The 18679-nt window shown below is 35.3% G+C and overlaps 1 protein-coding gene across 3 annotated transcripts; it reads left to right on the top strand.

Annotated features, from left to right (window-relative positions):
• Nucleotides 1-12897: 12897 nt before the first annotated feature.
• LOC115229500 lies at nt 12898-15514 on the top strand. 3 transcript variants are annotated; one of them, XM_036500536.1, is made up of 2 exons: nt 12898-13063; nt 13943-15514. In XM_036500536.1, the coding sequence occupies exon 2, from the start codon at nt 13974-13976 to the stop codon at nt 15036-15038; it is 1065 nt and encodes a 354-aa protein (XP_036356429.1). In that variant the 5' UTR covers nt 12898-13063; nt 13943-13973; the 3' UTR covers nt 15039-15514. The 3 variants fall into 3 exon arrangements, with proteins under 3 accessions (XP_036356429.1, XP_036356428.1, XP_029655704.1); XM_036500535.1 differs by having other exon boundaries at nt 12898-13087; XM_029799844.2 differs by having other exon boundaries at nt 12898-13094.
• The last annotated feature ends 3165 nt before the right edge of the window (nt 15515-18679 follow it).

The following is an 18679-nucleotide window of genomic DNA, read 5'->3' as shown; positions in this document are numbered from 1 at the left end:
TGCCAGCTCGCCAGATACAACCCTCTTATGTACGAAATAGCCCGGCTATGGAAAATAGTGAAGATAGTGCCAATTATTGTTAGGTCCTTGGGGACAGTATCAGAAGGCATCAGGGGGAATATAACGGAAATTGGAATAGAGAGCTCAGTAGAACTGTTACAAAAGGTTCATCTCCTTGGCACGGCCAGAATAATCAGGTAAGTATTAGATAGCGGAAAATAACGAATAACATGGTACCGTAGGCTGCAGGTAGTAAGCCCGCTACGCATGCAAGACTCCAGGAGCTCCAACAAATCCTGTGATAAAGAGAAAATAATAATAATAATAATAATAATAATAATAATAATAATAATAATAATAATAATATTTTGAGCAGGATGGGTTACTCAACCAGAAGAAAATTCTAACTGGGCCCTACCTGCAAGGTCATGTGCTGTTTATCTTGATATGAGATCACCATGCCGCGCACATATGGTTGTGATGCATGTGCCTAGTGTACCCTTATCAGACGGGTAGTCATGATGAGTGTACTGGGCTTCGTATATTTTGCCCCAGTGTTACTTTGATGGCATGCACTGCTCTCTCACTCAATAATAATAATAATAATAATAATAATAATAATAATAATAATAATAATAATAACGACAATGACAACAACAGCAACAACAACATCAAAAATACCAAAATTTTGTGACTTTGGTATTATCGGAAAACTAATAGAGTAGTTGTATGAATTACGAAAACGCTGAAATTCCAGCCTAATCTGGAAGGTGAACTCTCCAGAGCAGGGTACCACAGGGTACTGTCTTGGGGCAATTACTCTTTGTAACAGATCTATCAAACTTACCTTTATATATTGTTTGTAATAGACCTAATGGACTTATTGTTACATGCTATGCCGACCATACAATATCAAAAGCAGTAAACGGCCTTGAAGATGTTAAAAGCCTACAGAACGAGCTCGATACCATATACAGATTGGATGAAGAAAAACAACTTGAGATTCAATTCCGTAAAAGTTTCAAGTACTTTGCTACCTGCCGTCCAACATAGCATAACATGGACACTTAGGACTGGAAGAAATTCCATTACGAACCGAATAGAACCTGGGAATCGTAACGAGTAATAATAGCGCATCATTCTATGCGCATGTTAGAAAAATGCTAAAATCTTACAACAGATTACTAGGGTGAATTCTATGAGCACAAGAAGTCATCATGTCCACCGGAAAACATTTGTTCTCATTCAGTCAAATTATTGCTCCCATCTATGGTTGCCAAGCTCTGTACTGAAGTAGAGGCAATCTAGATGATCTACACTAAATATTGTTTCCGTACACTGGATGATTTGTTGGAAAAGGCTGAAATCTTTGAAGAGATATTCCTTTTGAAGGTAAAAAGAACGTTTGGCATTCATCTATATCTGGAAAGTCATGAGTGACTGGAGTCAGACTTTTGCGCTTAAAACGCTAATGTATAGTTGGAAATGTTCCATCTTCTCTCTCTCTCTCTCTCTCTCTCTCTCTCTCTCTCTCTCTCTCTCTCTCTCTCTCTCTCTCTCTCTCTCTCTCTCTCTCTCTCTCTCTCTCTCTCTCTCTCTCTCTCTCTCTCTCTCTCTCTCGAATGAGAATGAGAATGAGAATGAGAATTAGAATTAGAATTAGAATGAGAATGAGAATAATGTACTACAACTGCCTGCTTTTTAGCAGAGCCACAACTCTTCAATATTTTTCCCTCGAAACAGAAAGCATATTTATGGAGCGGACATCAACAATCTCTCTATATATAAAGCTGAAGTTGTCTGTGTGCGGCAGGTTTGGTAGCTTTCAACTAACAGTATCTCCTCCGAGACCCTACAGCGCAAGTTGACCAAAATTGAGAGTATGATAGAAGGCTTGCTCTTCCTTCCCTAGAAGAAAAAATTCAAATCGGACCATGTTAACACCAAAAATTATTTACATCAAAAATGTGCTTTTTTTTCTATGAAAATCCCGATTTTTTACGATTTTTTTACTGCTGTGTCGCCATTTTTCGGTGTATTTCAACCAGAAAAATGTTCACTTAAATAGAATAACAAGCTACATAATGCAAAATTTTTACTTTTCAAAAATTCCAATTCTAAAGGGTCAAAACAAAACTGAGCAACGCCGGGCGGTACTGCTAGTATTAAATAAAAGAATTAAAAACACAGGTACACACACGCACACGCGCATACACACATACATACATACATACATACATACATACATACATACATACATACATACATACAACCGAAATGTGCGTCTACGGTGCACGTATGTATACTTTTTATTCTTTTATTTCAGAGTGTTGACTTCCTCTCCATTCCTATGCCTTGAAGAACTATGTGTGGCCCCTTTGAAAGTCAGGCCGTTGCAACACCTTGTTCCCGCTCGAGAGTGAGAGAAAGAGAGAGAGAGAGAGAGAGAGAGAGAGAGAGAGAGAGAAGGCGAGACGTCTCGGAACGCGCGCGTGCGCGTACGTGTTGTGAGAAAAATTGCATAACAGTAAAAAAATAATAAAACCATTAATAAAACGCTATTTCCATAAGCAGGTCAATGTTCTTTCTTTCTGTAAACAACCACGTTGATTCAAGCACACGCACACACACACACACACACACACACACACACACACACACACACACACACACACCACACACACACACACACACACACACACACATACATCTCTACGATCTGTTGCAGGCGCAAAAAGCAACCGTAAACTCACACATGTACAAATACAGCTTAGACACTCTCGCATACACACAAACCTAATAATTATGTGCTAGTTAACGCTTTAGATTATCAAGTTGAAACATGGTACAGTCGTCGTAAAATATTGGTAATCATTGTGTTACTCTCATAAAAAGCAGAGAAAACATCAAACATGTAATTATATTTGAAAACAATAGACTATTTCTCGTGTCGTTGTTGTTATATTTTTTCTCGTCATAACAAGAAGCGTATTTCGTCTAATCTGGGACGTTTTATTTTCAGGCTTTAAAAAAAAATGAGTATAAAAAATGTATAGGGTTTTTTTGTTTTTTGTTTTTGTTTTTGTTTTTGTTTTTGTGTGGTGGGAGACGAAAAAGAAACATTATTAATACATTTTTTTTCGATCAACCCCAAGACATTTCCTCTTGCTGATGATATTGTTGCTACAATTATTGTTGTTGCTTCTGTTTTTGTCTCTTAAAGTAAGACGCGAAAAATAAATCGGAAACAATCCAGGGACGCTAGAAAGAAATATGTAAAAATGTAGAGGCGAAGAAAAAAGTGTGAAGAAGGGAAAATATTCACCAAGTCCAAACTTCGAATAAAAAGAACAGGGTCTGTATGTTAGACTACAGAACCCACAGCAGGCTTAAGGCATTGATATGCTGGATATTTGCCAGGAGTGGGTCACGAATCTAGAAACCCAATGTAAATCAATGTGCGTTGTAGCTGTGTTCACAGGGGCTCCAGAACATTGCTTTGCTTGGGGTCCTATAATACTGGTAAGGCGACCTTGCTCGACAGTACAAGTGTCTCTATCGCCTACAGAAGTGACTTGTATCTCCGTACAGTTTGACTGTTGCCTGGTTTAAACACCACCACTTGACCTTTGGGTGCTTTTAGCGAGTCACTGCTATTGCTGACATTTCCGATCAAGTCTCTGGTCTAAAGATAACTTCTTTCCTTCTTCTCTTCCTCTCATCAATCTCGATGAGTTGAATTGCCGTGTGGAGTGAGAATGTGTGTGTGTGTGTGTGCGTGCGCGCGCACGCATGTGTGGGTGGGGGTGTATGTGTGAGAGAGAGAGAGAGAGAGAGAATTTTGTGTTTGCAGGAAGAGACTAATTCAGAGCTTCGATTCAGAATTTGATTCCTGAATACGAGAATGTGGTTTCATTAATCCAAAGTTGGCAGGGTTTGTTATTATGTTGGTATGATGGTGCATGAGACTATATTCTTTTATTAATGATAACTGTAGTACATTTATTTTAATGTCCATATATATTTAGGTAGTGAGGTATGATTTTTCCTGTTTGGATTACCGAAAAGTATACCTGAGTTGGTTGTATCGTATCTTGAACTGGTTTGTTGAAGATCCTATATATGTGGATGTAGTAGTTGGTGTAGTGTTTGTGGTTACAGTTGCACTATAAACAATATTGCTTGTGAGACAGTTTTCTTTTGGAGGGCAGGACGAAGGGGTTCTGAAGTTGTGGTTGTTGCTGTTATGAATGTTGTTTTGATTTTCACTTTTAGGCTGATTTTGCTGGTTGGAATTGGCTGCAGTTTTTTAGAAATCGTTAGTTCAGGAATATGAGAATTTTGTGTTGTTTTTATTTATTAGTTTGTGAACTTTGTGGTTGGGGTGAAAGTGTTTGGAGGAAATTCTGAAAATTAATTTGGATATAAGTGTAGGGACTTGTATATTGATGGGAGATTGAACCAGAAAATATTACTTCTATTCTTATGTTTTTATTTGTTATGGGTATGGTATTATTTATATACTGCACTTTTTCTTGTAATTTCGCTGTATGGAGTTGTTATTTCGTTGAGTATTTATCATTGCAAGGTAAAGAAAGTTTTAGCGATAAATTCCTTAATAGGTTTTAATCATGCTTTGGGGTGGTTGGATTGTTAATGAATACTGGAGATTTTCGTTATCTTTCTTGTGGCGTTCTGATTCGAATGTAACGTGAAAGTTGACTGATTGTAAATGTGCTTCTACTGCAATAGAGAAACTTATATTTTTAAGGAAGTGATATAGTTCTTTCCTAAACATATATAGGTTTTTGTAGGAGGCGTCTCGAATGCTTGCAACAGAGCAAACTCTACTAAATGAACCCACGATAGCAGATGACGGTGTGAAAGTGGATGACGAATTTAGCCTACAATCCAAGTAAGCCATGAAGGGGTTTGAACTCATAAAAGAAAAAGCTGGATTAAGTAATTATTTTGATGGACCACGAAACGATGGGAGTTGAACTCAGAGAGTCAGAATAGATACCGTGAAGCATTTTATACGGTGCTCTAACGTCTCCGCCAGTTCTCTGCCTACTACTCTAGATTTCGTTCAGGTGATTGCAGTAATCTGCAATAAGAAGGAACGAGATGACACAGAGAAAGGATACTTGGTGTTTATAGTCTTTCAACAATATGGCCAGATATTACGACTTTCATCTTTCAGCGAAGTCTTTGAAGAGACGTGAGTCGTAACATCTGGCCATGTTGTAAGAAGACATTAACCACCAAATATACATATACAAGTGTGTGTGTGTGTACATGTGTGTGTGTGTGTCTGTCTGTCTGTGTGCGCGCGCTGCAAAAATAATTGCTTCAGAAACTACATTGTCTGATGAATTCTTTTTTTATGATGGTATTAGGCGGCGAGCTGGCAGAAACGTTAGTACGCCGGGCGAAATGCTTAGCGGTATTTCGTCTGACTTTACCTTCTGAGTTCAAATTCCGCCGAGGTCGACTTTGCCTTTCATCCTTTCAGGGTCGATAAATTAAGTACCAGTTGCGTACTGGGTCAATCTAATCGAATGGCCCCCCTACCCCAAAACTTCGGGCCTTGTGCCTAGAGTACAAAAGAAAAGCAAAATATACCTACTATTTCTAGCACATCGTGTAACCAAGTAGAGGTCAGTTGATGAATATTTTATTTGAAATTTCTACCAGTATTTTTTAAAGGTTCAGATGCTGTTTGATAGATCTACCCTGACAAACTTGCATTCAAAGACTTTAAAACCATGATGCAGTAGAACCTATTCCTTTATTATGTAAGTTACGTACTCAAGCATAGCATATTCAACGATTTGTTCTACTTCTTGGTAGCACTGTAAGCGGGTCGAACAGTTGGCTTTAGACTGAACAGTCCTGCTTTTAACATTCTGTTTTCCAACCATTCTGAGCTGTATGTTGTCGCTGGTTCTTTGTTTTTTTTTGTTTTTTTTTTAGACCAAAAAGAATTATGTATGAACTACAAAAGTTGTTTAAACTATAGGGTATCAAAGATCACCGTAACTACTATGCTTTTCGTCATGAAGCTCCCTTCACCTCTTTACGCTCTGGTTTTAATTGCAGCCGGTGTTTTAATTCATAAATTATGCAAATGACCAGACAAAAAGAAACGATTTATGGGCATAGTTATTATCCATAAATATTCGTGATCATAAGACCACCTTTATTGATTTCCTTTCACCCCTTGTAACAAGAATTCAATCATCCCTTATTAATCATTCTGTTTATCGGTACAGACACTGTAAAGGGTTTGTGATTAATTCCAAGGCTTCTTTTGGCATCCAAGTAAAACAAAATTTTTTTTTTTTTTAAAGCCTTGGAAACATATTTCCAGTTGCGTAATGTTGCAAATAAACAAGAGAAAAAGAAAACACGAGCATTAGATACTCAAAGAAACGTATAAACCAAAATCTTAGAACACGATTAGCTAACGCTGAAATTTCTATGTTTCATCTTAACCGACTTGAAATAGCAGTTTGATATCCCTCAAACCACACTCTGTTGTCTTAAAATGGAATGGCACATTACATGAAGTAATCCTAGATGTCCTTAACAGTACAGAATGGACAAGATCGGAATGTCTTTGGTCATAGATTTACGTTAGCTAACACACATCCTTCGAACGGAGAAATTACTTGTGAAAGGAAATTTCCATTTCACGCCGCCGGTGAATATTCGAATGACTTAATTGGTGACTTCAGTGGTGCGTTTTTTATAAGTACATTCGTTTGTTTGTTTGTGCATGCATATCTGTGTGTGTCCGAGCGTGCGCGTGTATGAATGCTAATCTATATAGAGAGAAAGAAAGAAGTTATGTAAGACGTATCAGCATAGGTCTTTCTTTTTGTTTAACATATCTCCACTTACATTTATTTTCCCGCTTCCTTCCCATTCTCTCTTTACGCTATTCTTCCACACTGTATTTTTCTCTCTTCTTCGTCTATCTATTTATCAACCTTTAACTTTATTCCTCAAAGACTTAATGCACGCATGTTCTATTAGTAAAATCTCGAAAATAAACAAAGAACTATGGAAAAATAACATTTCCAACACCATTATCGATATTGGCTCAATTTAGATTTAAATTGGGGCCTAATACTTTTCCCTGCGGGTAAGGCAAAAATATGTGTTACTTCAACCACGGATGTAAATGGAAAGGATGCATGTATATTTTTCTACCAACTGCTACAATAGAAATTTTTATTCAAAATCATTTTCATAACATCTATGGAATAACGTGTATTTCGAAAGGAGTCTTGAAGAAACTTGATGAATTAATAAAATTAGAATAAATAAAACTACATACAGAAGATTAAAATGAAAAACAACGAATATGTTGAAATAAAATTTCAATATTTTGTCAAACTGATTAAAATAGATGACTTATTTTAAAACCTAAAACACGGTCTGTAAAGACGCCTGAAAAAATACGAAATTTCATGTATCGTGAATAATTTACTGTCTATCATTTGGTGATAGAAAATGCACACAAGTACACGATTATACATAATTTTTACTAAGATCCTATATCAATGTTATGTACTGCATTCTGCTCCTAATGGTATGTGTGTGTGAGTGTGTGTGTGTTTGCGCGCGTGCGCACTTTTAAGCATTTTCAGTTATAAATTAAGTTTGTCTAAAATGATTGAAGATTCCACTTTGACTGCAGCGTTAAATTCTAAAATGAATTGAAAATTAATTTTGTGAAACATAAAGAAACAAACAGTTGATAAATTATATAAGTTTTGTTTCCGGGTACTATTGACTTTTCGCAGACCTAATTTTTATTTCCTCTGTGTGTGTGTGTGTGTGTGTGTGTGTGTGTGTGTGTGTGTGTGTTTCATTATTCGAAATATTGGTGCTGGTTTTATTGTTTCTTGTCTTTCAGTATCTAAGGAGTACATTTTTACATTTTCCATTTGTAATATTTGATGTTGAATTTTATGATCGTGTTCAGATCTTTGATTTATCATTTAACATTTTCAAATCAAAGTAATTTATAAAACAGAATTCCTAAATTCCACATACATCTCCCATTTTCAAAAAGTACATAGATGTTATCTTTCTCTCAAACTGTTTTAAAAAAAACCATGTATTGGCTTCGAGTCATTCAGACACATTTATTTGGCGGGATGGTTATTTAAGAAACACGAACGTGATGCATATGACATCATTTTACACTATTCCGCACGTATGATTCCATTTCATGTTTTTTGTACCTATCAAAATCTTTCGAAATTGTCAGTTAATAATGAAACTGTTTATATTTCCCATAATTTTTTCTACTATAGGCACAAGACCTGGAATTTAGTGGGATGTGGCAAGTCGATTACATTGATCCCAGTACTTGACTGGTACTTATTTTATCGAGCCCGAAATGATAAAAGGCAAAGTCAATCTCAGCAGAATTTGACCTCAAAGCATAAAGATGGACGAAATAACGCTAAGCATGTTGTCGAGCGTGCTAACGATTCTGCCAGCTCGCCGATTTATATATTTCTACACAAAGAAAAACTAGAGCCGCGAAAAGTATACAATACTTTTGGCCCTAAAGTTTTATTGGTCGCGAGCAATAGCAGAGAAGTAATGTGTATTCAATGAAGAAAATATTAGTAGAGTGCCGTTTCACTTAAAATTTGAATTACTGTTTTTTTTTTTTCGATTTTTTTGAAGATGAAAATGTAATAACAAATACAAACATATATTTATACATCAATATTATATGGTCATCATTTGAATTGAAAACATCGTGAGAATATAAATGAGTGCTTACACTTGTTTTACGTTGTCTCTTTACTTTTTCTTTATTTTCACACACTGTCTTTTTCTCTTTAATCTCTCACACATTCTAATCCTTTTTTTATTTTTTTTTGTCTGGAATTAAGGAGGGTGAATAGGTAAGGAGAGAAAAGAGTGTGAAAGACGTCCTCATTATTTGCTCGACATAAAGAAAAGTAAAGTAACTAGTATTCTTTTCTGCTCTAGTCACAAGGCCCAAAAGTGGTGGGGGTGAGGCCAGTCGATTAGATCGACACCAGTATGCATCTGGTGCTTAATTTATCGACCCCGGAAGGATGAAAGGTAAAGTCGACCTCGGCGGAATTTGAACTCAGAACGTAACGGCAGACGAAATACCGCTAAGCATTTCGCCCGGCGTGCTAATGTTTCTGCCAGCTTGCCGCCTTAGAAAAGTAACTAGTATGTAAGATCAAATAACTCAAACATAGATATGGCTCTCTCGGTCTTCATTGGTTATCCAACGATTCATTAGGAAGTTATATAATTACTCCATATATAATAATTTCACTCTATACATAATAATAATTATATTTAAGATCTCTATGTATCAATATATGTGTTTGTGTGTGTTATGGAGCTATCATCCATTGACAATTGTATATAGGTCCATAATCTATAAATATAAGTGTACGTTGTGTTGGAGTAACTATCGACACGTATATAGGTATGTATTGAGAGTGAAGTATAGTCTATTAATAGATATGGCTCAAGTCGTAGACGAAACAATATATTTTGTCAGACAAACGATTTACTCTTTTACTCTTTTACTTGTTTCAGTCATTTGACTGCGGCCATGCTGGAGCACCGCCTTTAGTCGATCAAATCGACCCCGGGACTTATTCTTTGTAAGCCCAGTACTTATTCTATCGGTCTCTTTTGCCGAACCGCTAAGTGACGGTTGTCAAGCAATGCTAGGGGGACAAACACAGACACACAAACCCCCCCCCCCACACACACACACACATATATATATAATATATATATAATATATATATATATATATATATATATATACATATATACGACAGGCTTCTTTCAGTTTCCGTCTACCAAATCCACTCACAAGGCATTGGTCGGCCCGGGGCTATAGCAGAAGACACTTGCCCAAGATGCCACGCAGTGGGACTGAACCCGGAACCATGTGGTTGGTAAGCAAGTTACTTACCACACAGCCACTCCTGCGCCTATAGACGAAAAAATTATAGACGAAACATTTTTATTGGCTCTTAGACTTATCTTTCAGTACTTTGTTCTAAGTGACCACACACACATATACATTTATTTTTACACTTACTTTAATAGTGATATTTCTTTTATACTATATCAATGTGATGCCGAAAAATACAGTTCAATAAAATGCTAACCTAGATAAGCAAGCAGATAATTTCTAAACCTTTTTTTTTTACCCAAATATATCACCTAATTTAGGGGTTGTCTTTTCTAGAACCTTTTTTTGTACCCAGGTACATCACCTAATTTAGGAGTTATCTTTTATCCGTTTCAGTCACTGGACTGCGGCCATGCTGGGGCACTCCCTTGGAGGGTTTTAGTTGAACAAATTGACCCAAGTAATTTTTTAAGCCTTCTTATTCTATCAGTCTCTTTATCGAAACGATAAGTTATGGGGACGCAAAGAAACCAACAGCGGTGATGGGACAGACACAAACATAAAGATATGCACATAGATATGTACAAGCAAGGCAGGCTTCTTTCAGTTTCCGTCTACCAAATACACTCATAAGGCTTTGGGCGATATGTGACTGTTGTAGCATGCACTTGCCCCAAGGTGCCGCACGGTGAAACTGAACCCAAAATCACATGGTTGGAGTACAAGCTTCTTAACTACACAGCCACGCCTGATGCAAAATTTTGTAAAATGCTTCATAGCGTGAAGTGCTTTTAAACTATACAGAAATATAAGTGTTGACTATGAAGTAGAATCCGAAAAAAGACGTATGCAATATTCCATCAATAGTAAAATGTGCAGCATGTGGAGAATCTAAGCTATAAAAGATATGCTTAAATATTCAGACATATTCTACACAAAAGCATTTGCGGTGCTGTTTTTCGATAGCAATTGTTGTCTATACTTAAATGATATTTGAAGTCTGCTGTGAAAATAAGGAATTATACAATATAAGAAATCAAAGATCTGAATCTGAATGAATTGTGTGTAATTATCACTGACAGTGCAAGGGTTTCTTAATCACGTTCTTATTATAAGCAAGCAGAATCGTTAGAGCATTAGACAAAATGCTTTGCAATGTTTCTTCTGCCTAATGAGACGAGCTGGCAGAATCGTTACGAAGTCGGGCAAAATGCTTTGTGATATTTCGTCCGTCTTTACATTTTGTGTTCAAATTCCACCGAGGTTGACTTTGCCTTTCATCCTTTCGGGGGCGGTAAAAAAAAGTGCCAGTTGAACACGGGGGTCGATGTAATTGACTTAGCGCCTCCACCAAATTGCATATCTGGGAAAATAGGTAGAAAATAAATTAACAAATACAGGCTACAGAGCATAAATTTAATTAGCTTTTATGTCAAATAAAAAATATTTTTCTTTATGTAACAAATAAAAATCAGTTTTCCTGTATGTAATCACCCTATCTTAAATTATCAATATTTCTTGTATGTTGCTTGTATCACTTACTGGATCTGATGAAATAATGTTTTACTAGAATATATTGGAAACTTCCTCATGTCCCCCACCCCCTCACTTTCTCACAAATTATTATTTTTTTCTATTTATTTATTTTTGCCAAAAACCCACGTTTTCGGATACGGAGATTCCGGAAAATTGCAAAAAATCAGAATTTTGAAATTTTTTGTCCCCCACTTACTCCCCTCTCCAATTTCTTCATTTTTTTTTTCCACTTTTTTTCCGTAACCCTAACCCTAATCCTAAAACCCTAACTCTAACCCTAAAACCCTACCCTAAAACCCTACCCCTAAAACCCTAATCCCAAGTAGAAAATTTTGGGGAAATTTGTTTCAGAATCATAATCCCCGTATTTTTCCGCATATTTTGACCAAAAAAAATTAGCAAAAAAACATTTTACAAAAATTTTCGAAACTTTTTACAGAATCATAATCTCCGTATTTTTCTACATATTTTGAAAGAAAAAATTTCTGAAAAAAGTTTAAAATCAAGAAGTTAGGGAGGTGGATTTCAAAATGCCGATTTTTGCCAATTTTTTTTTTGCAGATTCGTATTCTCCGTAGCCGAAAACGGGGGTTTGTGTAGAAAAAAAATTAAATTTTAAAAAATGGGTGTTTAGGAAGTTACAACAGGAAGTCTTGCTACAAGAGGAAGTATTGCCAAAATATTATATTTGTTAATTTGCCAATTACTTAACCTTATGTAACTTTAAGATCTTATTATTCACCTCTTTATTATTCATTTCATTTTTTGTACATTCCCATCAATTTAAAGAATTATTTGGGATCTTTTCGGTTTGAACGGCAGTTTTTTTCTAGCGGTGTCATATGAAATTGTCACCCATAATTATGACCTTAGTATCGATCTATTGCATTTCAATCTGTTTTAGGGTTAGGGTTAATTAGGGTTAGGGTTAGGGGTGGGGGGAAGGGTATCTTTTTTCTTCAGAAATGTAAATAAACCCAATTTGTTTCTTAAACGAGGGACATATTCATACGGCACAGAATGTTTTTTTTTTACCTCAATAGACGTCAGTGATTGGTTGAAATTGCAGAAATTGAAGAAAGAAAAAAACAACAAATATCTTACAAACTATATAATTTTCTCAATAAAGCCAAGAGAAAAAGATGTTTTATAAACACATTCTACCAGTATACGAAGTTTAAAAGATATTATTTTATAAAACTGCCGTTCAAACCGAAAAGATCCATTATTTGTTGTATAGATAAAATAACATTCCTACTGTTTTATTTTATATATTTAAAAAAATTCTCCATGTTTCCTTTCTTAAAAAAGGCAAGCCTTATCTCATCTCATTTGGAGAGAAAAGGAAAACCCGGGAAAAAAATTCTTTATTTTCAATTAATACGGTGGTAGTATTAAGGTATATTAATAACTGGGTAATATTTTAGTCGACACCGCCAGTCTGTCGGATTCTGTTTCACATGACTTACGTTTTCTTCGTATTTTTGCATCCTTATAAAAATATTTAAATATATATGTATATATATCCTAAAAGACCAGATCACTCATTCCACCTCAAAAAAAAAGGAAGGCATAGAAAAAGCATGTAACATTCCTTTGTAATTTTGTGAGTGTGTGTATTTTTTGGTTGTGTCTGTCTACTGACTTATCGCTTTATATATCATCTATATATATATATATATACTTTACTAACTGCCAATGCTGTGAAGCAAGAAAACAGCGTCGATCACAGATATATTTAAACAAAAACAGATTTAATATTTACAAAAATACAGACGAAAATGCTTCGTTTGAAAAGTGTTTCGATAAATTTCGTATAAACGGAGCACTGCCATAATCTATATTGTTGTTGTACTGTTGCTTACTAACCGAAATTCGATTGTTTCTTTCCTTTGTCTAAGTTCCTTTTCTGTTTTCGTTTCTATTTCGTAATGCAATCTATTGTTGTGTTGTTTGCTTCGCTTCAAACCTATCTTTCCTATTAAAACTGTATATTTCCTTTGTTCCTGTGTTTGACTTTATTTTTTTAAAAAAGAAAAAAGATTATTGTTTATTTCTACTAAATTTTCTTTCAAAGTTATATAAATTTAATTCTGTCCAATCTTGCTGAGGGATTATGTTATTAATTCAGTAAATAATAATTAATAAATACTAATTTGCATATAACTACCGGAAGAATATATTTTGTTTTCCTTCGTATATTTCTAATAATATTTAAAATAGTGTTAAAAATTACTTTAGAAAACTGTGTTATTCTATACTTCGAAAATGCTAATATCCTAAATGAACCTTATAACTGGTTTTATTTATTTATCTATTTTTTGAAATATTCATAATAATTACTCAGTAATTTTGAAAGAATTTTACATTCAGCTTTATTATTATTATTATCATTATTACTATTACTATTATTATTATTTGCATGTAATGACTTGTGTAAATCACTGATTTACATTCTAGGAAAACCATTATCACAGGACAGCTCAGAGACATGGGTAATAACACATCCCAGTGGTACAGTTGCGTTCCAAAGCATGTATTAACATCGTGTACACTTCCAAAGGAGCCTCCTTGGCAGGAACAACAGAGTTTAAATAATAATCACAAGCAGCTCATCCCATCAAATCAAGCAACAGACAACCTACTTCAAGCCATCGTACAGGATGATTGCAGTGAACTACAGCAGCTGATGGATACCAATATCGACTTGAATATACCATTAAATGACAACAATGAAACAGCATTGATACTGGCTGTTCGTTTGGGACACACTAATCAGGTGAAAACACTCATCAACCAACCATCTTGTGATAAGAATAAACTGAATATAAAAAACTGTTCTACTTTTGATATTGCACTAATCTATGCCTACAATCAATGCACAGAAGTTGAAGATAATGTGAACTATTGGGAAATCATCAAAATCCTTATGTCAACCAGCTTCGACCCCATCTGCAAAGATGCCATGTTGTATGTGGTAAGAACTGCTTTGAAATATGGAAACACTGACTTCATTAACCAACTTTCTGAAATAGCAATCAAGTATTGCACATCGTGCAAATTTCATGAACTTCTTCTCCTGCAGCTACACCGACACCAACCAGTTTTTGAAGGGCCAATGGATGATATTTTTACAACACTTTCCAAATTTACAATCAAACTATTATGTGAATGCAGTGGCTCAGAACTTGTACCAATTGTAAATTCTATGAAATATTACTTGGAATCTCATTGGCATGATAAACAAAACAAACTACATGTGTCTAAGAAATTAGCATTATATGCCACTGCATCTGGTTGGCATTGGTCAACTCAGTATATTGATTATATCTCTAGAGTGGACCCTTATCTCAGCAGTTGGTGTGTAATGACATCTAAAACTGTTCCTTCTCTGCATCATCTTAGTCGCTGTGCCTACCGTAAAACACTCACATGTTCTGTAAGTATATCCTTCGAGAAGTTTCCACAAGCTATCCCTAGAGTCATTCAAGAATACATTTGTTTGAAAGATGTAGAGTTATTATGTAGAAAAAATCTTCAATCAATTACTTTCTAAATATTTTCCTCTGTGTTAATCTTTCATCCATTAATGCATGATTAAACTTCAGCATTAAAGCAATAAATCATTACCCATAATCTCAAAACTTTTATATAAAAACATACTTATAAATGAGGCCTTACTACTAACATTTAGTAGTAAAACTACATATGTGCATGTGTTTCTTAATATTACATGTATAAATTATTCAGGTATGTGTTTGTTCACTCACATATAAGTGTATGTATACGTGCATACATACATAAATACACACTCATGCATACACACACATATATATATATAAATTTTTACACTCCAAATGACTTTTGCTCATTAAGTGGTACTGTATCTTGCTATTTTGAAATTACTCTGGCTGCTATTCGAGAGGACATATATATATATAAAGAAATATTTATCCAATTGAAGAAGCTCAGCAACTACTGTGAAGTTAAGTTTCTGTACTATTAACCAAATAAACATAAATTCAAAACCTTGTGTGTCCTTGGTTTACCTTTCTTTTTTCCATCTGTCTGGCTAACAAGTTCCACTCCTACTTCTTGAAGGAATGAATATTTAGCAATAGGAAAAGCATAGAACCAAAAATTCTTGCTCCTAAGCGAATGTGTAAATATCTTTTAACAAAATAATGAAGAAATACACAATTCTCATTTTTAAATATTTTGATGTGACTGTACAGACACATAGTTAATCAGAAATGAGCTAAATGGCTTGATTTAAATGTATAAATATAATAGTAATGATAATAATGATTATATATATATATACCGTAAATCCTTGAGTATAGTCTGCTCTTGTGTATAATACGCTGGAAATTTTTAGGGGGCTGTACTTCTGAAAGACCTAAACCTTGTGCATAATACGCACCCCTTCTCTAACTTCAGTCGTACGTGATTAAGCCAGCAGCACCTAGTCGAACAAACACTTCCGCGCATGCGTAATACAATAATGGTGATGTTCTTAACTGTTATATGGGAATGTAAATATGTTTGCAAATTGTTTGTTACATGTTATTCTGTGTTCTGAATACTTTTATTTTAATAAATGTTGCTTACTCCAAGTTATGGATGATTCTTTTATGATTTTATTGCTTTCAGGCTTAGCTTAAGGTATTTTCGCTCCCATCATCGCAAAATGTGTCTGAATAAACATTGCCAGACAGCAAATCAAGACTCAGACATTGCTTAGAAAATATTTTTCATTTCTAACCTCGTATATAGTACGCAATAGGGATTTTGACCTTTAAATTTTAGGAAAAAAGTGTGGATTATACTCGAGGATTTGCGGTATATATATACATACATATATATATATACCCTAGAAACTACATGGTTTCCCTTTTAACAATTTACTATTCATGTTAACCTGCCAGAAAGGATGGAGTGGGTTGTATAGGTATTTTCCTATAGTAAATCTTTTGTCATGTTCTTTAACAGCTGAGTGCCTGTCCTATTGCTAAGCACTCAACCATAAAGTGGGAGTGAGACCTGTTGTAAGCTAAGCAGACAATGGAACAATGCAATGCCTGTAATATGTATGTAACTTCATGCCCATTGTACTTCATTTCATGTGTATGTATAATATATGTATCATCATCATATTATGTCCATTTTCCAATATAAGAAATGAAAGATCTGAATCTGAATGAATCGTATGTAATTATCACTGACAGTGCAAGGAGGACTGCATTTCACTCATAAGTTCCATTTTGGCTGGATGCCCTTCCTAACACAAACCATTTTTACCTAGTGTACTAAGTGTATTTTTTTCATGACACTGGCACTACAAAGGTTGCTGTCTTCAAACAAATCTGGAATCTCTCAACCCCACACCTAACAGTGCACAGGGTGCATTTTATTGTAGCATTGTAGCACCAGCACAAGAGAGAAAAGATGTTGAAGCATGATAAAGCAACAAATGGGTAAATGGTGAGAGTGAAAGGTATCAACACCAAACAACCAGAGGAGGGGGTGGAGATTTTACCATGAATAAATTTTGGTAATATTTAACTAAGATACCCTAATTGAGAATGAATTCTTTAGTGAGGACACAAAAGACCAATGAGTAGTTGACTTAATGTATCAGCTGATTTTACATCACCACCTGGTTATTGGGTACCTATTTCTATACTACCCACAAGGGGCTAAACACAGAGGGAACAAACGGATTAAGTCAATTACATCGACCCCAGTGCGTAACTGGTACTTAATTTATCGACCCCGAAAGGATGAAAGGCAAAGTCGACCTCAGCAGAGTTTGAACTCAGAACATAACGGCAAACGAAATACGGTTACGCATTTCGCCCGGCGTGCTAATGTTTCTGCCAGCTCGCCACCTTGATTTTGGGTACCTTTAGCAGAGTTGACTATATTCCAAACTGACCAGGCAATTCTTCAGTTTGCGATTAATCCTCCCTCCTTCCTTTCATCCCAAGAGGTGCTAGTTTCCTTCATAGGTCATATGTGCTAGTTTTGCCTTCTGAAAAAGATAATGTGTTATAAGAATCTCAATCATACACATGCATGATATGCATTTTATCCCTTACACTGTACATTTATTATATTCTACAAACAATATTAATTATATCCAAGTTGTACTTGTTTGGTAAGTGGCTTAATTTGAGATTGTGTGTTAAAACTGAAACAATTACAGCAAGAGTCATTTAGCCAGTTAGAAATACTCAAAAATCATATTTGAGAATGGAGGTGTAAATATGGATGTAGGTGTGCATGTGTGATAAGGTGGCGAGCTGGCAGAACTGTTAGCATGCCGGGCGAAATGTGTAGCCGTATTTTGTCTGCTGTTACGTTCTGAGTTCAAATTCTGCCAAGGTCGACTTTGCCTTTCAACCTTTCAGGGTCGATAAATTAAGTACCAGTTATGCACTGGGGTCGATATAATCGACTTAATCCATTTGTCTGTCCTCTCTGTGTTTAGCTCCTTGTGGGTAGTAAAGAAATAGGTGTGCATGTGTGTGTGTCAAGGCGCAGTAAGGGTGAATAGTTAAGAAGTTCATTTTGCAGTTATGAGATTGGGTTTCAATTCCATAGCATGGCATCTTGAGTAAGTGTCATTTTGTAATGCCTCAGATAAATCCATAGTTTGTGAGTGAAATTGGGTAGATGGAAACTGAATGGAAGCCCCAGATGGATTATACTTGTAATTCAAAATTCCAGCTTTGTCACTGACAAAATCATTAGCAGGCCAACAAAATACTTAGCTCATTTCATCTGAGGTCGATTTGGCCTTTCATCCTTTCAGGGTTGATAAAATAAGTACCAATTGAGCATTGGGGGCCATTGTAATTGACTTACCCCACCCCGAAATTGCAGGCTTTGTGCTAAAATTTGATTATTGTTATTTTTTCTTCCTTCTTCACATTTTCTTCCATTTCTCACCGAGTGTTTTCCGTACACCTAGGGCAGAGAAGCTCATTGTATGTATTCCCAGATTACACATGCAAATTCACAGGTAAAATATGTATTTTAAAAAAATTAATAAATAAATAAATTCATGAATGGATGTTGTTTTCACAATGATAATGCTCTTCTCAGTACATGAGCCGTTCCAGTTAACGTGATTTTTTTGCACTTCCTGTAGGGATGGTAAGCCTGGTATCATTTTTAAATAGGTTTCAGTAC

The sequence above is a fragment of the Octopus sinensis genome, linkage group LG2 (assembly GCF_006345805.1).
Source record: "Octopus sinensis linkage group LG2, ASM634580v1, whole genome shotgun sequence".
Lineage (NCBI taxonomy): Eukaryota > Metazoa > Mollusca > Cephalopoda > Octopoda > Octopodidae > Octopus > Octopus sinensis.
This window is presented reverse-complemented; position numbering and strand designations above follow the sequence as displayed.